This window comes from Pan troglodytes, chromosome 6 (genome assembly GCF_028858775.2).
Source record: "Pan troglodytes isolate AG18354 chromosome 6, NHGRI_mPanTro3-v2.0_pri, whole genome shotgun sequence".
Lineage (NCBI taxonomy): Eukaryota > Metazoa > Chordata > Mammalia > Primates > Hominidae > Pan > Pan troglodytes.
Window position 1 is genome coordinate 156130758 of NC_072404.2, and position 27271 is coordinate 156158028.

Below are 27271 nucleotides of genomic sequence, written 5' to 3' on the forward strand. Positions count from 1 at the left end.
AGTACATATATACCCTTTTACTCTTTTATTATAATTTTGTAATGTAAAAGTAGCATAGTGGTTATGGGGAAAGAATACTGGATTGGGAGTCAGAAATCCTGAGTTAAACACCTTTGGTGCCACTTATTAAATGTGTGCCCTTAGACAAGGAACTTAAAAGCCTCAATTTCCTTATCTGTAAAAAGAAAAAAGATCTCCTTCATAACATTATAAAGATTAAATGACATAATCTATGTAAGTGAAGGCAATTTGTAAAAAACAAAATTAAGATCATATCTATTTTTAAACTTCTCACAGAGCTTTCAAATTCATATTTTACTGAGTTTATAATTTTCACCTAAGTGCTTTCAAAATTTGTTTAATTTCACCTTTTAATTTACCTATTCATTTGCACTTAAGAGTTGCAAAATTTAAAATTTATCCTTCAAAGTCAGTTCCCCATATTAGCTTATGGTAAACTTTATAAAATAACTCCTTAAATTGCATAGCAAAATTCAACAGATAGGAACTCACTCTGAAATCCTCAAAAAGGGTCAGAATGCAGATTTTTCACTTTAACTTTATTAACTGACCATTTTGCAACCAAAAATACGGGCACTCAGAGGAACTGATTTGAAAAAGTAACTAACAACCATTCTGTTTACTTCAACAACTGCTAACAACTTTTTAGCAGGTTTTTGCTGTTTCTATCTTCTGAACCTCTCTTGCTTGGCTCAATCACTGAGTGCTAAGCCTAAGTTTGCAGTCATGTATTTATTATCAAATACTTGATATATGTTCTGAAGGCTGCACTAGACAGAGACATTTATTTTTTAGTATCATATTATTTACCAGCCATTAGTTAGCATCCTTATGTTCCTGGACAGTAATTTAAAATGCAATCCAAAAGAATAGCAGCCAAAACCTTTAAAACATCCTCAATGGTCTTCAAAAATAATTTACAAGACATTTAACGAATGGAACTTACTCCATGCCCTGTGCAGTCTGTCGTGCAATATCTATAAGTTTGATCATCTCAAATTTGGTCTCAATGATATGGAGATGGTGATACAAGCTGGAGCCCTCACACCACTGGGTAACAATAGCCAGTTGTGGCTTTGTGGAATAGCCCATGAAGAGTAGGATATTCACATGTCGTGTTTTCCTGTACAAAGAAATGTGACAGTAAATATTAAATGTCGACAAACTTTAGCAATTCTTACAAAAGAGAACCAAAGTAGTCTGTCGGTAAAATGTTGTCAGAAAAAGCTTTTTTTTTTTAAAAAAAAGGCAACGAAAGGATACATTTAGAAGAGACTGGCAATTGCCAAGTCTAACCTCCTACTTTATGCAGAGATATCTTTTTAAATATATCTGACAGGCAACTAGAGGTTGCTTAAATACCTTCAACTATGGGAAGTTCATCACTCAGTTGTAGCTGACTCTCATATCTTTATTTAAGTGGTTCTGGTATTATAAAGTTTCCAAGTGTTGAGACAAAATCATTTTCTTACAACTTTCACCTCTGGCTTGCTTCCCTGGTCTGCTCTCTGGAATAACTTTTTTTCCCGCACTCTGGAATAACTGTGCACTCTCGTGAACATAACAGCCTTCTGTGAACTAAATATCCTCAGTTCTGTTGATTATTTTCCCCCGTTACACCTCTAGAATCTTCCCTATTTAGGTGGTCCTCACTAGGCATATCCTAGTTTGTCAATGTTTCTAAAATTCCAGAGCCCAGGACTAAATACCACCTCTAAATGTATTCTGATAAGCTTAAAATTGGAGAGTATTATTTTCATAAGTAGAACTATTACTTTATATTATCAGAATACTATACTTCCATTAATTCAGTCTAGGATTAAGTATTCTATCAGCCATACCATATAACATTGCATACTACTTAAAAGAATGTGGTTAAAGACAAAAATATACTCAGACATACTCTGTTTCTACAAATTTATCCATTTTGAGTAAATCTGTAAAGCTAATAGTCGCTACCACTGGGAACCAGGAGCTAATAAAAATAACTTCTTTCTCTGGAAAAGAGTAATTCACACAAGCTCACCTGAGTACTCCTACTTCATTTTTGAAGGCTTGTAACTGCTGAGGTGTAGGTGCTGTCACATTCAACATTTTCACTGCCACATCACCTAAAAGGCAATTGTTATTCCAAGTGTCATTTCAATTTTTAAAATTTAAAAGTATAAAACATTCTTGGGTGTTTTCACTAATTATCATAGCCCTAACTCCATACCATTATTAAATCACAAATAAATTATACTTTAGCTATCTAAACTCCATTTGTTTTCTAAGGCTAAAAATTCAACTAACAATGATATTCCTGTACTAGTATTTCAAAATATCAATCCAAAAAATAGCCAACCTTGTTTGTTCCATGGAAATTTGGTAAAATCAATTAAGTACCCATGGTATTTTCCAAATTATTTGACAATATTAAATTATACTTACTAGGCTTAATATTTATTTACTAACTGAAACTGCAAGTAATGTTGAAACTACAATTACCAGGCCCTATGGAATTTTGCTTAAAAGTAGGAAACTATAAAACTTTTTTATCAGAGTAGTTAACATTTTTTTCAAATTTATGGATTACTTATGATACTTTCAATTAGGAAAATGACTAAAACTGTCACTAAAATTTAAAAAGAACTTTATGTGAGTTAATGGGTGCAGCACACCAGCATGGCACATGTATATATATGTAACTAACCTGCACATTTTACACATGTACCCTAAAACTTAAAAGTATAATAATAAAAAAAAAAGAAAATGATATTTCATTAAAATCATCAAAAAAAAAAAAACTTTATGTGAAACAGCTGTAACGTCAACACTGCCAGTAGGTGTTTAAATTGGTACAACTACTTTGTAACATTGTTGGCAGCATTACTAAAACTGGACATATGCATACCCTGTGGTCTTACAATTCTGTCCTAGGTATATACCCAGCAATGGTTACATGTTCACCAAAAGACATACACTAAAAATGTTTACAGCACCAGCATCAATCAAAGCCCCAAACTGGAAACGATCCAATTGCAACAGATGAAAGAAGAAATCATGTTATAGTCACACAATGAAATACTGTAAAGAGAATGAATGACCTCCAACTTCACACAACAATATAGATGAATCTTATAAACAATGTTGAGTGAAAAGGGCCGACAGAAAAAAGTACACACTATGCACTTCCTGTTGTGATCACAGTGGTGGTTACCCTCGGGAGAGAGGTGATTGGCTAGAAGAGGACATGAGAGGGTGTTTCTAGAGTGCTAGTAATGTTCTGTTTATTTAATTTTTTTAGAGACAGAGTCTTGCTCTGTCACCTAGGCTGGATGGAGTGCAGTGGTGTGATCATGGCTCACTGCAGCCTTGAACTCCTGGGCTCAAGCCATTCTCCCACCTCAGCCTCCCCAATAGCTGGGAGTACAGGCACATGCCACCATGCCTGGCTAATTTATGTGCACTTTTATATACAGGCTGAGTATCCCTTATCCAAAATGCCTGGGACCAGAAGTGTCTCAAATTTCAAATTTTTTCTGATTTTGGAATATTTTGATTATACTTACCAGTTTAACATCCCTAATCCAAACATATGAAATCCTCCAATAAGCATTTCCTTTGAGCATCATGTCAGCACTCAGAAAGTTTTGGATTTTGGAGCATTTCGGGTTTGGGATTTTGGATTAAAGATACCCAACCTGGCCAGGTGTGCTGCCTCACACCTGTAATCCCAGCACTTTGGAAGGCCAAGGTGGGTGGCTCACCTGAGGTCAGGAGTTTGAGAACAGCCTGGCCAACATGGCAAAACCTCGTCTCTACTCAAAATACAAAAATTAGCCAGGGGTGGTGGTACGCGCCTATAATCCTAGCTATTCAGGAGGCTGAGGTAGGAGAACTGCTTGAATCTGGGAGGCAGAGGTTGTAGTGAGTCGAGATTGTGCCACTGCACTCCAGCCTGGGCGACAGAGCGAGACCTTGTCTCAAAACAAAACAAAACACACAAAAATAAATAAATAAAGATACTCAACCTGTATGTATATTTTAATAAGTTAAATCAACATTGATTTTCCTCAATTATCAAAGTAATACAGTGCTTATTCTACTGTTTGTATCATAAAATACTGTACAGCACTTAAAGTTTAAAGACATTTTGAAGGTATAAAAAAATTCCCTTAATTATGTCACTCAAAAGTGACATTATATGTTATTAGGCTTTTACATGAATGTAGTGTGAATATTTATGAACACCTGTGAAAAGATAGATTAAGGAGATTAAGGAGATATAAACTAAAACACAGTCTTTTTTTTTTTTTTTAGACAGAGTCTCGCTGTTATCCAGGTTGGAGTGCAATGGCGGGATCTCGGCTCACTGCAACCTCCACCTCCTAGGTTCAAGCAATTCTCCTGCCTCAGCCTCCTGAGTAGCTGAGATTACAGGCGCCCACCACCAAGCCTGGCTAATTTTTTGTATTTTTAGTAGAGACGAGGTTTCACTATGTTGGCCAAGCTGGTCTCGAACTCCTGACCTTGGGTGATCCACCTGCCTCGGCCTCCCAAAGTGCTGGGATTACAGGCGTGAGCCACTGTGCCTGGCCTAAAATACTGTCATATAAAAAATTATGTTATATATTTCTATGAGCTCCATAATATGGTATCTTACACATACTGCTTTGAAAAATTTCATATACCAAAGACACCTTTCTATATCAATAAATGTACCTCTACCATGCCATTTTAACTCCTATATAATCACATATGATGGTATAAATTTATCCAATTCTCTATTAGTTGGATACATGTTCACTTTCACTTTTCATTGATATTAAACCTTTGATGAAAATACATCCACTACTCTTAATATAATCCAATTTAAAAAGATTTTGTCCAACTAAGAGGCAAATAATGATGTCTATTTTTTGAATTTGCAATTCTTTGATAACTAGTAAGGCTGAACATTTTGTATATGTTTACTGGCCACTTATATTTCTTTGTTAATTTTTTTTTTTTGAGACGGAGTCTCACTGTCACCAGGGTGGAGTGCAGTGGCGTGATCTCAGCTCACTGCAACCTCCGCCTCCTGGGTTCCAGTGATTCTCCTGCCTCAGCCTCCCAAGTAGCTGGGACTACAGGCACGTGCTTCCACACCCAGCTAATTTTTGTATTTTTAGTAGAGATGGGGTTTCACCATGTTGGCCAGTATGGTCTCGATCTCCTGACCTCGTGATCAGCCAGCCTCAGCTTCCCAAAGTGCTGGGATTACAGGCATAAGCCACTGCGCCCAGCCATTAAGTACATTTTTAATATGTTTACTTGTGACTTATAATACAAATAAAATTATCAGCTGAAAGACTCTAAAAGAAAATAAAATCCTTTTGAGGACTAGTTAACCTGGAGGAATTCCCCTTTAAAAATTATTACTGTAATAAAATGGTAGGAGTCCCGACTACTGTGAACAGTTTTTATTTCCCATAATTTTTGTTAGAAACTTTTGGAGGAGTCCTGAAACTAATCAAAATAGTTTACTGATGCGAACAGTGAATATTTCCTTTGATGATATATTTGTTACAAAATAACAAATATTTGTTACAAAATAAAAGTTGTTAAACATATCCTATTATGACTTGTCACAATGTCACCACATTACATACTTACCATGCCACTTTCCCTTGTAGACTGTTCCAAATGATCCAGATCCAATTCTTTGTCCCACTGTAATCTGCCCATCAGGAATCTCCCAATCATCACTCGAGTCCCGTCTACCAAGTGTTTTCTTGATAAAAACAGTAAAAAAGTCAAGTCAAACCAAACAGAAAAAGAAAACCTTATGTTTCACCCTAAGTACATTACCTTATGCCTGAGAGGGATACAGGAAGAGATCCCCTTAAGAAAAATTCTCTGGAGGAATAGTAGTTAAAAGTATGACTCTTAAAATACAAAACTTAAATTTAAGACTGAAGTCAATATTAGGATGGAAAAAATTTATTTTTATTTTATTATACTTTAAGTTCTAGGGTACATGTGCACAACGTGCAGGTTTGTTACTTATGTATACATGTGCCATGTTGGTGTGCTGCACCCATTAACTCGTCATTTACATTAGGTATTTCTCTTAATGCTGTCCCTCTCCCCTCCCCCTACCCCATGACAGGTCCCAGTGTGTGATGTTCCCCGCCCTGTGTCCAAGTGTTCTCACTGTTCAATTCCCACCTATGAGTGAGAACATGTGGTGTTTGGTTTTCTGTCCTTGTGATACTTTGCTCAGAAGGATGGTTAGGATGGAAACAATTTATTAAAAAATATAAATTATTTATGGGGTATGAGCAGGAATGTATATTACTGAAATAAGTAAAATGTTTTTATCATCTGGAAGACTTTAAGGAGCAAGATAAGTGCTGCTATATTTGTGAATAGTTTTGGCTCTAAATCACAAAAAAATTTTAAGTTAACCTATGGTAACTACTGACAATTCATCTAGGTAGTCTTTTTCAATCAGTGCTAAATTTCTTCATGTATCTTATCTAATTCGGTCTTTCCAAAAAAAAAATCAACATATAAAATTACTTTGGTAGGGTAAAAGATCCTCTTATTCAACAATTAGTAGCAATACTATGGCTAAACAGTATTCATTTTTTATTTTATTTTTAAATTTTACTTTAAGTTCTGGGATACATGTGCAGAATGTGCAGGTTTGTTACATACGTATACATGTGCCATGGTGGATTCATTTTGCAGAAGAAAGTTGATTTTTTAAATAGGGAAGAATGTCCTTCAGTAGATATCTGAAATATCTGAATTCTGGACCAGCCTTTTCGTGCCTTCTAATACTAGCTTTCTCTCTTTTTCCTTACTTTAGAAACAGAATACTGTTACTCTTCCAAAACTGCCTTTTACTAAATTATATTACAGATGACAGCAAAAAGCAGTGCTGTAGAAATATGCTTTAAGCAAAAAACTATCAGTTCTTAAATTTATTTAATTATGGGAATTCTGTGTCACATATGGACATAATATATCTAAAGGATAATATTACATTTGGCTGTGACTTCTAAGAAGAAAGAACTCAGAGAAAAAAAGATATCATACACTCTTACCATTCGATTCCTGTCTTCTGAGGATGAAGATGACTTCCTTTCTCGCTGAGGTCCTGGAGATTTCTGTAAGGCTTTCACGTTAGTTAGTGAGCCAGGTAATGAGGCAGGGGGGGTAGCAGACAAACCTGTGGTTGATCCTAAATTAGTGAAAAGAAAAATGTATACATTAAGGAGGAGCAAGTATGTTAATTTATCAGGGGCAGAAGGTTGGGGGATATTTAGACTTAATTTTAAAATGTAGTGCATGTTTAAATATAGACCTTTGGAAAGGATGGGCCAAAAAGGGGCCTCATTTGGTGATTACAACTATAATTTCTTTTAGTTTTCTGGCCAATTTAATGACCTTTAAGATATCTGATGATAGACACATACTTTATTTACTGGTGCAAAATCTAGGAGAAAAACAATCTCTCTAAAACAAGACAGAAATACTAAAAATACTCCCAAGTTTCTGTTTCTTTGATGAAAAAAACCAAAAAGCAAAATAAATGTAAAAGCCTATATAACAAATACACTTTTAATTAATTATTTAATATTACCTCAACAGCCAATCAATATTAAAAAAAAGGAAACCCCCAGATGGAAACATTTTCTAATAATGGCCATAATGTTGAAAATATCTGACTTATTCATATTAATCACTAAACTCAAATATAATCCTAAACTACATGCTCTAATATTTAAGAGCTATTGGTCAGTATCATTGGTTCCTGGAGGCTTACATTATTAAACAAAGATTATTTGTTAACTACAAAACAAAGTTAATGTAAATAAAGCCAGGCATATTTCTCAAGACTTTCTGAAAAATCTCTGCCTTTGTAAGTGAGAGCTTTGTTAAGTAAGCGCTATGGCCTCTCAGCCAAGTTACTATAAATACAAATATTCTATAGGTCAAGTGAGCCTGAGGAGTATACTCTTTGGAAGTGATCTCTGTTGGCAGGGTTGCATACCTTTCTCATGGCAAACATCCTGAGTTAAGGTACAGTAGCACCTGGTTCAGAAGAGTTCAGGGCAGTGAATCTTACTGGGGCCTGAATACAGCTGAGTAGAACTCAGATGTCCAGGCAATAGTTCTATATACAGAACAACAAAATGACCTCAAGAAAATAGATTCTTTTTAAAAAATGACTGCTACTCTTAAGGAAAAAAAGAGCCACTATCTTTCAGATAACAAGGATACCAATAACCACATTTAAATGTTTAATCTGTAGAAAATGTTTACCATTATTACATCATATTATATCACCATGTAGAATTTTCATGATCTCATATGCAATTTTCTAAAATAAAATGGTATCCACAATGTCTATTAAGTAGAGCACAATCCATTTTCTACCTTCCATTGATAATTTTCAACATTATAAAGCCTCGACTGCTTGACCAGGCTTCACGGTTATGATCTACTAAGTAGTTTTATTGTATCACTTAATTTAGTTGTATTACTCACTACTGTATGACTTCCATCCCATTCTATGGATTTTCTGAGAAACAGCAGGGCTGAGAGAGCAAAAATCTGAAGCACCATTACTACATTCAGAATATATAACAGATACTAACTAGCAAGAGTCAGTAAATATAAATCTTTAAAAATATTTAGAGAAAGACATCTGTCCCAATTTTTACTTTTTTTTTTTTTTTTTGAGATGGAGTCTTGCTCTGTCACCCAGGCTGGAGTACAATGGTGTGATCTCGGCTCACTGCAACCTCCGCCTCCTGGGTTCAAGCGAATTCTCCAGCCTCAGCCTCCCAAGTAGCTGGGATTACAGGCATCCGCCATCATGCCTGGCTAATTTTTTTTGTATTTTTGTAGAGACGGGGTTTCACCACATTGACCAGGCTGGTCTCGAACTCCTGACCTCAGGTGATCCGTCCACTTCGGCCTCCCAAAGTGCTGGGATTACAGGCGTGAGCCACCGTGCCTGGCCCGACTTAAGTTTTTACAAATCAGTTTAACTACTAAATAAAACATGGCAAGATGAAATGGGAGAATGAAATTATACTGTAAACTTTCTTCTATTAGGACATAATTAAAAGGATAAATTCTCAAATTTCTGAAGTACACTGAAATATCTAAAATATGTTATAAATCTTCTTTTTGTCTTTTTTAACAGCTCCCTACCTTTGACAAAAATATACACATCCCATATTGGGGGAAAGAAAAACCCAAAAAACACTGCTAGTATTACAGAATCTGAAAAAAGGCCAAAAGCCTAATAAAATCTCATAATAGAAGTTTCCATTGACACTTTAATTTTCTTAAAAACCACAAAATTAACAAATATTAAGTCATCAAGAATAATCACTTAAATGCATTAAAATCAAAGGAATCCAGTAAGCTCTTCCCCACCCACCTTATTTATTCCCACCCACTAAGTTTAAGAAATTATCAGGACCAAGAAGTAATAAAATAACAAAAAAACAAGATGGAAATCTCAGGTCAGGATTTTCTTGCTTTTAAAAACTTATGACAGACAGCATACAGAAAGCTTGTGGCAGTGAGTACGTGTGAGACGCACATTCAAAGCATTCCAGCCAGGCCAAGCAGAAATTTAGTACTGAAAACTTTCACACTTACAAACACACGCTGTGAGGGTGAGGCACAAACAGCATCTGTAGTTTTATATTTAGTTTGCTTTGGGTGAAAACAAGAAAGAAGAGCCCAACTACCTCTGAACACTGGGCCAGGCTCAAAATCAAACACTATTTCACTGGGGACAGAATGTAGGAGGGGACTGGGAGTCCGGGATTGGTATTTCCGAAGACAGCGCATCAGCTGGTTCAAAGGGGCTGTTAGAAGAGAAAGAGAAGGGCAGGCAAACACAGGAAGACAGACACACAGAAGAAATGAAAGAAGTCATGGGGAATAAATAAGATGAATTGAAGCCTGCTTCATAAAATAATTCTGGACCAAAAATCTGCTTATTTTCATAAAATCCCAATGATTTTTTTAAAAGTGACTCATGAAAAGGACAAGAAATGCCACTTGCTTTTAGGTACTAAGCAGGCTGTGTTTATGACTAAGTTAATTTTGTGATGCTAACATGATGGCAACATTTAAATGCTGGATGTATTAGGCAAAATTATCAAAAGCCACAGCTATTAAGACATACGAAAGTCAAACTGGCAGCAACATTAATTGGCAGGTTCATGAAATAACAAACAGGAAAAAAAAAGCTTGTGTAACTATGTGCTAACATCAATACCAAGTCCAGAGTATAGAATGCAGGCTTATTATTATTTTGGTTGCTTCGTGGGTATACAGAAACATAACAAAAAAAGGTTTATAACAATGTTTACTCAATGTAAAATATTGTTGAGTCTGGGCTTAGATATTTTGAAGATAAAGAAGGTCACAGTGAAGAGGTCAACTCTAAGCATGATAAGCAGTTATTACAGGTCTTCCTTACTAGGCAGAAGACAACAGGGAAGGTAAGTGTAAAGGACCCCCTGGAAGAACACTTCAAGATAGTCTCAAATATCACCTCTTATAAAACATTATATAGGGTAATGCTTACAAAAAGTATTTTCTTAAGCAATGTTGTCTTATGTACTAGAGTGAATACTAGATGAAAATTCAGTTGGAAATCTCAATTCAGTTTCTCATTTGTGTATTTACTGACCTAAGAAGAGGACAAATGGGCTTTGCCATTATGGGTCTGTTCTATAAAATGTACATTTAAAACACTTCCAGAAAGTTGAAGGAAGTGGTTGATAATGTCTGACAAACCCCCTCTTCAGAATGATTTAGCAAAGTTAAGTTTTATCTGATTCTAAGGTCAATCTTTAAGTATCAGTGGAGCCCCACAAAGGAAATTTATCAACAATAGCTTTCAAGATGGTTAGAAATTAATAAAGCGGGTATAATAATTAAGGATCTTTCCTTGGTAAGATATTTTAAAACTGTAGTCTACGGCCATACCATCCTGAACGTGTCCGATCTTGTCTGATCCTGGAAGAAATTTTAAAACTGTAGATAGTACATTTTAAGACTTCCTTTTATGTCCAGTCATCTTTTCTACTCATGTTATAAACTAGTTAACATTTTATTAGAGGTAAATGACAAATACTACAGAAAAACAAAAAAATTTTGGGTTTCTCTACACATTTTTCTCTGTGTCTGTTACTTGAAAGAGGCAAGTATAAAGGAAATAAGCAGCAAAGCAATTGCGGTTTCCTTGAGTTTTTAAAAAAACCTGAAATCACTACTTACCTCCATCACCACGAAATCCTTGGTCTCTAATCAAGTCCTACAAATAAATAGTAATGTATATTTATTCCAAGCAAGCATATAATCAGAAAGTAGCAATAACACTGAATTTTCCACTAACATTAAAAGAATTATTTTATTAATTAAAACAATACATCTTATAACTATTACACAAAACAATTTGGAATTATCTAGTGAACATAATACAATCTAAATTTTGAAGCACTTGCCAATGTAAACCTATAATGAAACAATTATTAGTCCTAATCAAATGTTGATGTCCATTTCAGGCCATTCAAAACCAATGGCTTCCATTATCCTCAACAATCTAATGCAGGAGCAGAAAACCAAATACTGTGTTTTCTCACTTATAAGTGGGAGCTGAATGATAAGAACAAGTGGACACATGGGGGAAACAACACATACTGGGGCCTGTTGGAGGGTGGATGGTAAAAGGAGGAAGAGCAACAGAAAGAATAACTAATGGATGCTGTGCTTCATACCGAGGTAATGGGATAATCTGTGCGGCAAACCGCTGTGGCACACGTTGACCTACGTAACAACCCTGCACATCCTGCACATGTACCCCTGAACTTTGGAAATAAACAAATTTTTTAAAAATGGCTTCATCAATCCTTAAAAAAAATGATACTGGTGCATATTAAGAGAGATAAAAATGTTCATATCATTTGATTCTGTAATTCCACTTCTGGGAACTTTTCTTAAGGAAATAATTCAGAAGAAAAAGTGATATGCACAAAGATGTTTAGTGCAACATTATCCATCATATTAAAAAGTTATAAATAATTATTTCTCTATTATAGGCATTTTGACATATTTTGGTTAAGAAAATTATGGTGTATCAATTTAATGAAGTATTATGCAGCTACCAAAATAATTATGAAGCTTGAATCATGAAACATGTTTACAGTATAATTTAAAAATATAAAATTAAAAGTACACTGGTTACAATAATAAAAATATGGACGGATAAGGGCACACTAGAAGAGGAAAGAAACAAAGTGGCTCATAGAAAGGTTTTGTTAAAATTTGTCCTTTTTTTTGAGACTCAGTTGCTCTGTCGCCCAGGTTGGAGTGCAGTGGCGTGATCTTGGCTCATTGCAACCTCTGCCTCTTGGGTTCAAGTGATCCTCCTGCCTCAGCCTCCTGAATACCTGGGACTACAAGCATGCACCACCATGCCTGGCTAATTTTTGTATTTTTAGTAGAGACGGGGTTTCACCATGTTGGCCAGGCTGGTCTTGAACTCCTGACCTCAGGTGATCCATCCACCTCAGCCTCCCAAAGTGCTGGGATTACATGCATGAGCCGCCGCAACCAGCCACTAAAATTTGTCTTTATTATTAAAATATAGCTCTTTATGCGCCGGGTACGGTGGCTCAAGCCTGTAATACCAGCACTTTGGGAGGCTGAGGCGGGTGGATCACGAGGTTAGGAGTTTGAGACCAGCCTGGTCAACATGGTGAAACACCATCTCTACTAAAAATACAAAAATTAGACAGGCATGGTGGCACACGACTGTAACCCTAGATACTCAGGAGGCTGAGGCAGGAGAATTGCTTGAACCTGTGAGGCGGAGGTTGCAGTGAGCTGAGATTGCACCACTGCACTCCAGCCTGGGTGACAGAGTGAGACTCCATCACAGAAAAAAAACAAAAGAAAAACTATATATATATTTAGCTCTTTATAACAACGATGGTAGTGGGGACAGTCGCTACTGGTAATGCAATTTGGGCCTTGATGGGTAGAACTTGCATTAGTCTGTTTATTTAGTTTAACTTAAATATGAGGGATTGAACGGCCCCAAATATCTCTGAATAGTCTCTGCAAATAGACAACTTTTTGTTTACAGGCTAAAACCAAGTAAATTCTTTAAAGATGTATTTCTATCATGTTTAATGTATCATATAAAGTCTTCAACATTTTCTACAGAAAAATCAAATACATACCTGAAAACAAGGTGATAGGAGTTATATGGCTACCAACAAATATAAAAATCCTAGTGATGTCATTAACTTTCCATTCTTGAGAGCTTACAATCTCATTGGAAGTAAGATGCGCACATTGGAAGTAAGTGAAAATCAAATAATTTAAGAATAATTGCATAAGAATATAATAAAAGAGATGCCAAAGTTTGCTGCTCAATTGATTGCCAACTAAGTGATACAGGTGATAAGATTTTGAGATGAAGTCTTGCTCTTGTCACCCAGGCTGGAGTGCAATGGCACAATCTTAGCTCCCTGCAACCTTCGCCTCCTGGGTTCCAGCGATTCTCCTGCCTCGGCCTCCCGAGTAGCTAGGATTACAGGCACCTGCCACCATGCCCGGCTAATTTTTTATTTTTGGTAGAGATGGGGTTTCATCATGTTGGCCAGGCTGGTCTTGAACTCCTGACCTCAGGCGATCTGCCTGCCTCGGCCTCCCAAAGTGCTGGGATTACAGGTGTGAGCCACTGCACCCAGCCGATAAGATTTTTAGTGCTGTGTATGATAACTATAGGACTTGGTCACTGATAAAGCAGTCAAGGAATTACTCTGAGTTGGGGTTTCAGAGATAGAGAGGCATGTAGAAAAGCAAAGAGTCTTTCAGGTGGAAGGAACTACAAGACAAAGGCCATACCCCTTTCTTTTCTGTTGCATCAGCTCTGAAACTCTCCGCAACTATGGATTAACCAAATTTTGCTTTCTCCACTCTTACAAGTTACTGCTAGTAACAACATAAACTTAGATTCTTTAATTCCGAATGTGTTCTTAAAGCTCCTTGACAATCTTTTCTACTCATTCTAGGTTACAAAGGTTCTTCTAGCATTTGAAAACTGGATATTTCAACTTTTTTCCCACTCTTTTGTAGTTCCTTCTCTTACTTACATCCCTTCCCTTCACCATAATAGAGAAAACAAAAGCCATCAAACAACTTTTCTGCTCTAATATCTATAACTATTTGCATATTAATATTAGCTATAATTTCTGAATTCTTATTATGTACCAGGCATAATAAGCAATTCAAACCACTATAGAAGGTAAACACTACTAGCCCCAGGATTAAATAATTTGCCCAACATCACACAGTCTGTAAAGAGTTACAGAGCTGGCTATGTCCATCTTTAATTCTTCACAGTCTCTGAGAGACATAATTTCCAAGCTCAAGGAATTTTATTACATCAATCATTTCCTCTCTTGTTATCTTCAATTTCTCTTCACTGGCTTCTTCCTCTCCAGTTACAAATATACTAATGTCTCTTACATTAAAAACAATTGTCCCTTGGCTGGGTGCAGTGGCTCACGCCTGTAATCCCAACACTCTGGGAGGCCGAGGTGGGCGGATCACTTGAGGTCAGGAGTTCAGGACCAGCTTGGCCAACATGGCAAAACCCTACTAAAAATACAAAAATTAGCTGGGCATGATGGTGGGAGCCTGTAATCGCAGCTACTCGAGAGGCTGAGGCAGGAGAATTGCTTGAACCTGGGAGGTGGAGGCTGCAGTGAGCAGCGATCACACCACCGCACTCCAGCCTGGGTGACAGAGCAAGACTCCATCTCAAAAAACAAAACAAAACAAAAACAAAAACCGAAAAACCAAAAAAAATTGTCCCTCAACCCTGAATCAAGCTATCCTCTTTTGTCATTCCTTCACAGCCAAGCTTCTCAAAATTAACACTTAATCCTACTTCCTCACCTGCTGCCTTCTCCTCTTACTGGCCCTCTAAAACAGCTCTCAATGAAGTAAAGATGACATTTCAATTGCCAAAATTGATAGTCCTTTCAGTCTTTATCTCATTTGAATCGTAATGGCAACTGACACCAACTACTTTGGTATTCTTGAAACCCCTTTTCTTCCTTTGGCTTCTGCAACACTTTTTCTTAGTTATCTGGGGCTAGACTTAGGAAGAGCCAGTCCATAAAGGAGACAGAGAGTCTCTGCCTGCACCTCCAATGTTAATGTTTATCAGGGTTACATTTTCTCCCCTTTTCAATTTACATATGCTCTTTGAGCAATTTACATCCATGGCTTTAACTGACATAAATATGCTAATTACTCCTAAATCTGTATCTCTACTCAAGGTCCTTATATCCAACTGCTACTGGATTTCTAAACCTGAAAGTCCCACAGGCATCTTAAAGTCAATATATCCCCCCAAAAAGCTAAAATTTCTGCTTCTGCAAACCTTGTTTTCCTTTGGTATTTAACAAACTGTGCTATTTACCAGAAACTCGGTCTATAAGCTAAGTATCTATAAGCCAGAAACCTGGCATTATCCTCTACTTCTCATATTTTTCACTCCTCTCCTCTACTACAAAACAGTATAGTGGTTAAGTATAAGAGAGAAAGGCCAGGTTTGAACCCACTTCAGTAATTTATCAGCAGTGTAATCTGGGTATGTTTCTTAACCTCTATAAATCTAATTTTCTTAACAGTAAAATAAAGATAATAATAGTACATAACCTGAGTTTTTATGAGGATGAAATAAGAAAGTCTACGTAAAGCACTTAGCATAGTACCTGTATATAATAAGTATTCATAAATAGTAGTCATTTTCAACATGATTCCTAAGACTCTTACCACTAATTCACTAATTCATAGTCTCCCTCCCCAAAACACACTCTTTCTCAGCACCAATGCTATTACTTGAGTTTAAATATCATTTCTTGTCTGAAATACTGTAAAAACCACATTATTGACAGTCCTGCCTCTATGTGTTTCCCATTTCATCTATCCTCCACTCTACCATCAAAGATTTTTCTAAAATATAGAGCTGATGACTTCCTCTCCCAATCAAAATTCTTCAGATTCCCTAGCACTGCTTTAGATTTCAGAGTAATATACAAAGCCTTTCACTGTAGATATTACCTGCCTAGTTTCACCTTCCACCATTCCCCAAGCCTTCTCCTGGACCCTAAACTTCAATATCAACTATTAATTACATTCCATGTAAAGGCACTTCTATGCCTTTCATTTCCTTAACAAATGACTTTCCTAACCCCCTTATGTAGTGTACTCCTACTTATTCACCATAATCTGGCTTAAATGTTGTCCCTTCTCTGCTCAATATTCCTAGATCCAACCAGATGGAGTTTATTACCACCTTCTCTAAACTACCATTATATATTTTGTAATTATCTATTTAAATGTTTGATTCACCTATTAGACTGTGACTTCCTTGACGGCAAAGGCCATGTGCTAATTCATAAATAATTCCCAATTGCCTAACACAATGCATAGCCCACAGTTATTAGTAAATCTTTTTAATGGAATCATAAGTGCTTGAACATGAATAAAAATGCTAAAGAGTTTGCACTTTACCTTGTAATCAACAGTAAGTCACTAAAAATTTTGGAACAAGAGAACAGATGATGCTAGAGGCGTAAAAAAATTCTGACAGTTGCAGAAGGAATGGAAATGGATAGAGAGAAATCAATGGCAGAAAATCTATTTAGGAGATTAATGTAGTATATAATTCAAGTGAAAAAATATGGGCCCAAATGGCGGCGGTAATAAGTAAAAACCAGTTTGAGATGCACATGAAAAGGTGATACCCTGTGACTGGTTACGAGAGAGGATGAAAAGGCAAGATACAAAGATGACACTCTAAATGAAGCCCAACATACCAGGGAACAGTGGTAACAATCAGAGAAAAAGGGAATAGTCTAAAAGGATGATAGTTTTCAAAGTAAAGATGAAGGTTGCAATTTTGGACAGACTGAGAACAACCCTAACCTGGACATATGGTTTGATTTCTTATATCACATTCTCCTTTTCCCCTTTCTTCCTTTGTTTTTAGGTCTTGCTAGATAGAGGTGAACCTTGCTAGTTAAGGAAAACTAGTACTAGAAAAAAGTCACTTAAAATGAACCCAATAAAAATAGAGAAAATTTCTTAGTAAAAAGTGGGAAGAAAGTCTGATTTGCAAATTTACCTAAAATTACAAAATTAAAATTTATAATACAGTTTTTCTTTTATATTAATATTTAATAAAATTTATAGTTTCAATTATATGCTAATTTTAAAATAAACACAGAAAAAATCAAGTTTTTGTTGGTCATAATGCCAAGCTTATGATAGCACAAATTGAAATTCTTTTCTTTTGAGACGGGGTCTCACTCTGTTGCTCAGGCTGGAGTGCAGTGGTGCAAACATAGCTCACTGCAGCCTTGACCTCCTGGGCTCAAGCAATCCTCCCACCTCACCCTCCAGAGTAGCTGGGACTACAGGCATGCCTCACCATGCATGGCTAATTTGTTTTACTTTTGGTAGAGATGGGGTCTCACTATGTTGCCTAGGCTGGTCTCTAACTTCTGGGTCAAGCATTCCACCCATCTTGGCCTCCCAAAGTGTTGGGATTACAGGCATGAGCCACTATGCCTGGCCTGAAATTCTTAATTTCATATCCACCTCTTATAGCACAATCATAATCATTTTTATAAAAGTTTTAAAGAACTTAATTCTGTCAAGGGCTTCTATCAGTCCTTTGATATTTAAACCATTTTCATTTGAAGATGACTTTTATAGAGATGGTATCATAAGGGAAAAAAATCAGAGTGACTGTATAACCTGGAGTCAGTGAAATATTTAATGTCATCAGAGAGAAACCAGAAGCTTTTCTGATTTGTGATTCACAAGAAGCTTATCACTTAAAATAACTGTGATAAATGAAAAATGGCACTTATTTCTGATCTAAGTTATAATTATAGCAGAAAAATAAAGATACATACTTGGTTTTTTTTTTAGTTCTAGCAATGCTGGATACTTACATCAATATTGACAGGTTCTATTGTGTTTATATGCACATTGGGAGCTGATGAGGATCGGTCTCGTTGCCCAAATTGATTTCGATGATCTTCATCTGCTGGTCGGAAGGGCTGTGGAATTGGAATGGATTTTGAAGGAGACGGACTGGTGAGAATTTGGGGCCTGGAAAAATGAAGTCATTGGAAGATAAGATTCAGAGTAACGATATAAAGGTAATAATATTTAAAAAGGAAGATAAAAGGATTTTCTTGTTTTTATATTCTCAAAATCATTAAAGCATTAAAAACCTAGCAGTAATGACTTTTAAAAGTATTAATTTAAAAATCCAATACTGCCAAAGCTGCTTTGCTCAAGTAGGCCCTCCAGGAACTATCAATGATAAGACCACTGATTCTTACCTGGAAAACACTAGGGAAATTTACATATGGCTAGAAATTACCTGTGGCCATCAACTGAAGAAGTTCAACCTTTGAAGTTATATAAAAATGCTCTGAGAATGACTGAATATAATTTGCCATTTTTTTCTAACACTGTCTTGACATCTGAATTTACTAAAATGAAAATTTTACATATTAAGAAATTATAAATATTTTGAGAATACAAATGCATATTTCAGGACCTGAAAGATGTGCTTGTTCCTTTACAGGAGTTGAATGAAAATCCAGAACAATATTGAAAAATCCTTTTCAAATTCAGAAGATATCCTCAGAGTGCCAATATCTCTCATATTCTGGATTTTTTATCATGCCCATTATTGATAACAGAGACACAAGAGAATCATATATTAACCACTAAAGCAAATATTTTTGAAAACTGCTATTTGGAAAACCACCAAAATGTTACATTTGTATGCTATTTGGAAAATCACCAAAATATGTTACATACCTATTTCGGTATGGTAGCTAAATAACATAGTCTATGATATCTCACCCTAAAATGAACCTGGCACTCACAGAGAACACTAAAGTTTTGAGACTAGATTGTAAACACTTGGAAGGATGTAGCCCCTCAGAAAGGGTATCCTAGGAGTGGGGAAATGAGTGTCACTTGATAGATGAGGTAAGCTGTCTCACTTAACTCCATCAGGACCAATGAATGGCTAAGTGCCAATAAGCTCTCTTCACATATTGGTTATCATTCCACCCTATTTTATGCAAACTAATTATTAGTGGTTACTAAGACACAGCTAGAAGGACAATGTTGAGGGAATAAAAAGACACTTTTGTGAGACGTGAGGAATGGGAAAAAAATATAGTAGGAAAGGAATGAATAAAGGTTTGAAGAGCCAAGGAAGCCTAACAGTGAAAGTCAGTCTCTGAATAAAACATGTCAGAATCTGAACCACACCAGTTCACAATTTTACTTCTTTGAAGCATATTATTAAAGCTAAGGAAAGAAGTTTTGACTTCATGTGTTTATATTAACGAAATGAATCCACTTAGAATTGATATGCAAATAATAAAATACTATGTACTAAAAAAAAATTGGTATCGGCTCAATGAGAATTATAGGTAAGAAACAAGCCTTTAGGAAAATTAGCATGTTCCATCTAGGTACTTTTTATTTTTTCTGATTATTGAGAAACTTTTGGTTTGTGACAGAGCTGTCTTTATTTTTGCTTTAGGTAGCCAAATATATGTCTATAGCTAGAAAATTTTAGGAGCAGGAAAAAGAATGCAAAAATGACATTAGTCAATAAAGTTTTAGAAAGGGCACTGACTGTCTGACAACTATTTACAGGCTGATTTAAAGTCTCAAGGCAGGCCAGGTGCAGTGGCTCATGCCTGTAATCCCAGCACTTTTGGAGGCCAAAGCAGGTGGATCACCTGAGGTCAGGAGTTCAAGACCAGCCTGGCCAACATAGTAAAACCCTGTCTCTACTAAAAATACAAAAATTAGCTGGGTGTGGTGTTAAGGGCCTGTAATCCCAGCTACTCAGGGGGCTAAGGCACAAGAATCACTTGAACCAGGGAGGCAGAGACTGCAGTGAGCCAAGATCACGTCTCTGCACTCGCCTGGGTGACAAAGTGAGACTCCATCTTAAAAAAAAAAAAAAAAGGCTTAAAATTGGAAAAAGTATGAATTAACTAGAATTGCATAAGATAGCCTACTGTAATAATTGATCTGGGATAGGCAGAGATGGCAGTAAGTCACTTCTGAAACTCACCAAGTTAGGAATATGACAGAAACATGTAGTAGATAACAAATCAGAGTTAAGTATGCAAAAGACATTGGTCCAGAAGAAAAACAAAAACCAGATTTAATCTAAGACACTTCACTATCATATCTAAAGAATGTATATATTAGAAAATGATGATATCTGCATATTATACAAAATCAGAGAAACTCAATTTGGTAGTTGGTATCTAATAGTTGTGTCTTGGTCCACCAAGTCAACTTCTCTAGCTTTCAGGGCAAGTACAAGGGAACATTTGAAGTGATCATAATCTGATGTCATTGAATATCTCAGCCATGTCCTAATTCTATGCTTAACGAAAACAGTCTTCTGATTATAATTTGATTTCCCATAAATCTCTTACAAAAGAAGAGTGAGTGCTGGCGCACACAACACAAGAAGTCTAATTTACATAACAGGTATATTTTTCACTGAAAAATATTACCTGGTATCCTGATTCAATTTTTTTTCTGATTTCAGTTAATACAAACCAGTATAACTCCCAATCTCATCATTTCTGGGAATCGATAAAATTACATTACCATACTGGGAAATTTTTCCACTAACCAAGGTAACTTATACCCTATGAAGTATCTTGGCAGTTGGCAAACTGGCTTTCTCCCAATGATACCTGTACCTATCTTGCAGTAAACCTCTTTAAAGCAGTACCAAATTAAAGACAAAAGGAATTTTAATTATAATACCCTTCAGCAAATTACCAGTTAGTTTAGATCTCATTCTTAATCTAGAATATTTAAAAGTTTTGAAAACTTTGGTCTGGTGATACACACATTTTAAATGTTGACCTCTCATAAATTTATACATTCTACAGCATTTTTAAAAAGTAGAAAAAGAGGTATCTCTCACTTTATATTCAAAACTGGGCAATGTATCGCTTCTCCAATATTTCTTGATTACATCCATTATTACACTTGTTTCATGACCATTATTATTGTTATCAGGACTAGTAACAAACTGCAAAAGAGTTTTGATACTGAACAAGATTGGCTTCTATCTTTACAGAGACAACCATATGGAGTTATGTCATAAAAACATCAGGAAAATGACTTATAGACAAGTTTGAACATCTTATCATTTGCTCAAGATCAGAATATATTTCAGTTCAGTTACCAATAAAATATTCACGGCACAGGCAAATGGTTTCTTAATTTTAAGATAGCATTCCTTCACTGGAAGGCAAATGTCCTGGATCATTACCATTATAAACCTTCAGAGAGGCCAAGCTAATTTCATTAGGGTGTTTTGTAACTGCTCACAGAACTGGGACCTGCCATTACAAAGGCATCATGGTCTACAGAATCTGTCAGGAGAAAATATTATAACCAAAAGATTAATTAAAAACCAACCAAATAATAACATTTTGATTTGACCATCTAAAAAAAACACAGCTGCACACAAGTAGTGATAGAGCCAACGGGAATAAAATGACTCCACTAGAAGAGATAACTGCTACAACCTGACAAGAGAACACAACGGCTGCATTTTCCAGTGTTCCAAATAGTTAAGTATACTCACTGCTTAAGACAAAATTATTTTGCAAAATTTTCTAACCCATGAGATCACCAGAAAGGTTGGCTTTGTAAAAATTACAAAGTTGTACTGAAAATGTCAACTGATTTTGAAAAGATTTCTCTAGGTAGAAATCTGAAGAAATGGCATTACATTGTGAAGAGTGGGAGGAAGTAGGGTTAAAACTGACAATAAATATTTCTAATCTTAACATCTCAGGAATATTCTAGGACAGAATGCTGTATGGGGACTTTTTTTTTCTTTCTTTTTTTTTTTGAGACGGAGTCTTGCTCTGTCACCCAGGCTGGAATGCAGTGACGTGATCTCGGCCCGCTACAAGCTCCACCTCCTTGGTTCACGCCATCCTCCTGACTCAGCCTCCTGAGTAGCTGGGACTACAGGCACCCGCCACCACGCCCGGCTAATTCTGTTTTTGTATTTTTAGTAGAGACGGGGTTTCACTGTGTTAGCCAGGATGGTCATGATCTCCTGACCTCGTGATCCGCCTGCCTCGGCCTCCCAAAGTGCTGGGATTACAGGAGTGAGCCACCGCGCCCGGCCTTTTTTTTTTTTTTTTTTTTTAAAGCATGTGCTTCCAGACACAGCCTAAATAACGCTGCCCCAAATTCAATGTGAAAGAGTACACAGATCTGTGTCAGAAATGTTCCAAAGCTAGTTAGGTGCAGTGTCTCACGCCTGTAATTCTAGCACTTTGGGAGGCTGAGGCAGGAAGATCACCTGAGGCCAGGAGTTCGAGAAATGTTCCAAAGTAAACTGATACCCACTTAACTCATCTTTATTGTGTCTTCCTTTTTATTTCCTACTATGAAGCTTAAATATATGACGCCTTTGCATTATTTTTATTTTTTTGAGACAGAATCTCACCTGTCACCCAGGCTGGAGTGCAATGGTGCGATCTCAGCTCACTGCAACCTCCACCTCCCAGGTTCAAGTGATTCTCCTGCCTCAGCCTCCTGAGTAGCTGGGATTACAGGTGTGTGCCATCATGCCCAGCTAATTTTTTTTTTTTTTTGTATCTTTAGTAGAGACAGGGTTTCACCATGTTGGCCAGGCTGGTCTCGAACTCCTGACCTCGTGATCTGCCCGCCTCAGCCTCCCAAAGTGCTGGGATTACATGCGTGAACCACCGCACCCGGCTGCCTTTGCATTATTTTTAAAGTCACTTCTCAGCTTTATCCTCAACTGATTAATAATACTGTTCATCTTTTTCTTTTACGCTTTATGAATATCTATCCCTTTTCCATACTTCTAGCACTTGAACTTGTCTTCACTGCCTCTCTCAGTTTTCACTACCAACAACATCCTAGGTTGGCCTTCTTCACCCTAAATTTTCTGTCAATCCATCTGTATTTCACTGCTAATTGATTTTTTCTTTAAAGCCATTTTCATCAAGTTAGTAATCTGCTTAAAGACCTTTAAGTCTAAATTCTGGCCTCAATTCCAAGACTCTCCATAATCTGGTTTTACACATGGTAGTTCTTAAGTCAGATAAACCTTTCTTCACTAGCTTCTAAACCTAACATCTTCATTCCCTTTATATCTGTTTATTCCCTTTATATCTGTTGTTTCTCCATTCCCCTTTCACCATGCTTCTATTCCCTAGGCCCGTTCAGATTGTAGTAATTCTTTAAAGTCTAGTTCAAATACCACCTTCTTCATTAAGTTTTCCTGAGCACTCTCTTTTTCCTCACTATTCTTCCTTCTGTAAACATGAATACATTTATGTCCTCATCACATACTTCAATATACTCCATCATAAATTGTAGATTATAATTATATACTATTTTTACATTGTTTGCCATTGTCTCACATATCAATGCTTCTTCATAAGTGGAAGTCATATACTTCCATACCTAATAAAAGATGAACTCAAGGTGTAGACTCAAAATGATCTGTTGCATGATTTTTTCAGGACTGGTTCTGAAATAGTCTATGTCAGCTTTAATCCCACTTATTTGTACCAAATGCATGTAAATATCTGACTGGTGTGATAAAATAAGTTATTTGGGGAAAAGATCCTTAATTTAAGCATTTAAATGTTGGAAATGTTTCTAATTAACCAGGAGATCCAAAAGAAAGCAGTTCAAGAAGCATGTCACTGAAGAGCAGAAATCAAATCATACCCAATATTGATTTTTTCAGGACTGATTCTGAAATAGTCTATGTCAGCTTTAATCCCATTTATTTGTATCAAATGCATGTAAATATCTGAGTGGTATGATAAGTTATTTGGGGGAAAAGTCCTTAATTTAACAATTTAAACATTGGAAAGGTTTCTAATTAACCAGGAGATCCAAAAGAAAGCGGTTCAAGTAGCATGTCGCCGAAGAGCAGAAGTCAAACCATACCCAATAGAGTCCGAGGCGGGTGCGGAAGGGGATGATCCAGATGTTAGGGCAGTCTCTGCTAAGGACGCCTCTTCCTGTGGTATTGGGTGGTGTTCAAAGAACTTGGAGACAAACAGCAAACTGTGAGGCAAAACAAAACAAACCTAACTTGTGCAAAACCCAGAAGCTTCATATACCAAAATACATAGTTAACCAAAAAAACTGAGATCAAATTCCATTCTCAGAAACAACTGTTAAAATTCAATTAGTTGTATTTTTGTCTAAAGGCTTATTTTAAAAAAATTGTATTGCACTTTCAAAGGCATGCTTATAACTTAAAACTAATCATTCAGTTCAGCAAATTTCTACATACTACAAGATGAAAATCATGCTTTATGGTTAAAGAATGAGAATAAAAAGTATCTACTGTAAATTAGGTGACATTATAATTTACTTAAAGTACAGAGTTAAGTTTTATTTGCTCAGGTGATCAAGAAAAGTAAGACTTTAATAGCAGCAGCAACAATGACACAAAAAGAGATAACAGACTCAGTCTAATCTATTAGAAAAACTGGCATACAGCAAAGAGAAATTTTAGAAAGAGATATATACTGGATACAAAAATTTTACATCTTACTCAAATAAATTGGGGGAAGGGAGCTGAATGGGGATGAAGGAGAGAGAGGAAGAATATAAACGTAATTTACAAAATAGCTAACAGAATCAGACTACCTGATCTGTGGTACAAAATCATAATGCTTAATTTAATTGAAACAACTCTCCCTCTCCTCCTAGAAACTATCCAAAAATGGTTTCTATGGGTTAGGGGTCTTGATTAATTAAACGATAATATAAAATATAAATTAACTGTATAGCTGAACCAGAATTACAATTTGGGAGAGAAATACTGTCCATTCTACATATTATTCTCTAACTACACTTTAAAAAAATTCTCTATAACAATCGTATGGAAGAAAAACCCTCACAGACTTTTAGACATCGTAGCTTCACATTAAGAAAATTTAAGTGTAAAATGGTAGGTAGAAAAGAGATATTTTTGGATTACTTACTCAAGTTGGTCATAATTAACACACATCAGTGGAACTTCTGTACTACAACGCTGGTGAAATTTATAACCACATGTTTGACAGCGGAAACCCTGGAAAAGCAGCTTTCGACAAAAGTCACAAAATGCTAAGGTGAAAAACGTTTTTCGTACCTGCAAAGTAAAAAATCACAGAGATTTCAAAAACTCACAAGAAAACTTTCTAGAAACTGACGTATCTACTCTCTTGTTTAAAATAAGAAAGTTGTAATATATTTATATCATGAAACTCACATACTAAAGTACTATTATAAAATGAAAACCGGGGGTCCAAGATAATAGATGGACTACACATATTTATTTCCCACCCCACTATCTAACTTAAAAACCCAGAAGTTAAAAAATGAGAAATGAGTAAAAGGCTGGCAACTGATTTCAAGCTTGACAACATAAAAGTAAAAGTAGACATGAAAAGAAGGAGGAAACAGAGGTGAAAGGAAGAAGCCTATACTTTAATTATCATACAAAGAAGGGAGGTTAAGAAATGCCGACTGGTGTTGACGGAACAAGAAAGGCATATATTAAAGTTACAAAGGCACCCAATAGAAGAACCAAAAAACTACTAATAAAAATATTGGGGGAGAGGAGGGAGAGGAAGAACTATAAATGAGCTAATTCCTTATAGAATCAGTAATCAGTATATGATATCTAAAGTTAATAAAGCAAGAAATTGTGGCTAAAAGATAATTACAGTCATGTGTCACATAATGACACTTCAGTTAATCATGGACTTCATACCACAGTGGTCCCATAAGATTATAAAGGAGTTGAATAATTCCTATTGCCTAGTGACACCTTGAAGATCTTGACCTTGTGTAGACCTAGGCTAATGTGTATGTTTGTGTCTTTTTTTTTTTTTTTTTTTTGAGACAGAGTCTGGCTCTGTCACCCAGGCTGGAGTGCCATGGCACGATCTCGGCTCACTGCAACCTCCACCTCCTGGTTCAAGTGATTCTCCTGCTTCAGCCTCCCGAGCAGCTGGGACCACAGGCACATGCCACCACGCCTGGCTAATTTTCCTATTTTTTATTAGAGAAAGGGTTTCACCATGTTGACCAGGCTGGTCTTGAACTCCTGACCTCAGATGATGCGTCTGCCTAGGCCTCCTCAAGTGCTGGGATTACAAACATGAGCCACCGTGTGCAGCTTGTGTCTTCATTTTTAACAGAAAAGTTTAAAAAGTAGAAAAGAAAAATTAAAAAATTTTAAAATAGAAGAAAGTTTATAGAATAAGCACATAAAGAAAATATTTTTGTATAGCTATATAATGTTTTTAAACTTTTGAAACTGTTATTTCAAGAGTCAAAAAGTTAAAAAAATTAAACCTTAGTTTAATGTAAATTTTTTACTTTATAAACTTTTTAAGAAGAAAAAATTTAAAACTGTACTGTAGCCTAAGTGTACAATGTTTATCATAAAGTCTACAGTAACAAATAGTAATGTCCTACGCCTTCACATTCACTCACCACTCACTCACCAGAGCAATTTCCAGTCCTAAAAGCTCTGTTCATGTTAGGTATCCTACACAGGTAGACCATTTTTGATCTTTTATACTGTATTTTTACTGTACCTTTTCTATGTTTAGATACACAAACTTGCCACTGTGTTAAGGTTACCTACAGCATTCAGTTCAGTAACATTCCGTGCAGGTTATTGGCTTAGAAGCAATAGGCTCTACCATATAGCCTAGTTGTATAGTTAGGCTATACCATGTAGGCTTGTGTAAGCACATAACAAAATCACCATTGATGCATTTCTCAGAACATATCCCAGTCATCAGGCAATGTGTAACTGTATTTAGTAAGATGAAAATAATCACCAAAAGAGCTTAAAACAGAAACCATTAAAAATTAACAGTGATTTCCTCTAGAGTGGAATTGGGGGTGGGAGGGAGAGAGACTATAAATACAATCTACATAATAGCTAAAACAAAAACAAAAACAAAATAGCTGACAGAATCAGAACCACTGATCTATGGTCCAAAAACATAATGGTTAACTTTGGATAAAAATGTAAAAACAATTATTTATAAAACTAGTA

At 36.0% G+C, this 27271-nt stretch overlaps 1 protein-coding gene across 5 annotated transcripts in view; it reads right to left on the minus strand.

The window, feature by feature from the left end:
* Positions 1–27271, minus strand: part of BRAF (B-Raf proto-oncogene, serine/threonine kinase) — a 197973-nt gene that overhangs the window by 49605 nt on the left and 121097 nt on the right. For 4 of the 5 annotated variants that reach the window (XR_010158687.1, XM_009454360.5, XM_016945457.4 and 1 more), the window contains exons 6-13: positions 25197–25345; positions 24148–24267; positions 18075–18234; positions 11308–11344; positions 7098–7234; positions 5659–5776; positions 2048–2132; positions 968–1144 (exon numbers count right to left, since the gene is read on the minus strand). Coding sequence is in view for 4 of the 5 variants with exons in the window: in XM_009454360.5 (XP_009452635.3) it covers positions 968–1144; positions 2048–2132; positions 5659–5776; positions 7098–7234; positions 11308–11344; positions 18075–18234; positions 24148–24267; positions 25197–25345 (983 nt within the window). In the remaining variant the exon portion in view is untranslated. Of the gene's footprint in view, positions 1–967; positions 1145–2047; positions 2133–5658; positions 5777–7097; positions 7235–9764; positions 9885–11307; positions 11345–18074; positions 18235–24147; positions 24268–25196; positions 25346–27271 lie in introns of all 5 variants that reach the window. The other variant, XM_054656323.2, reaches the window with a different exon arrangement.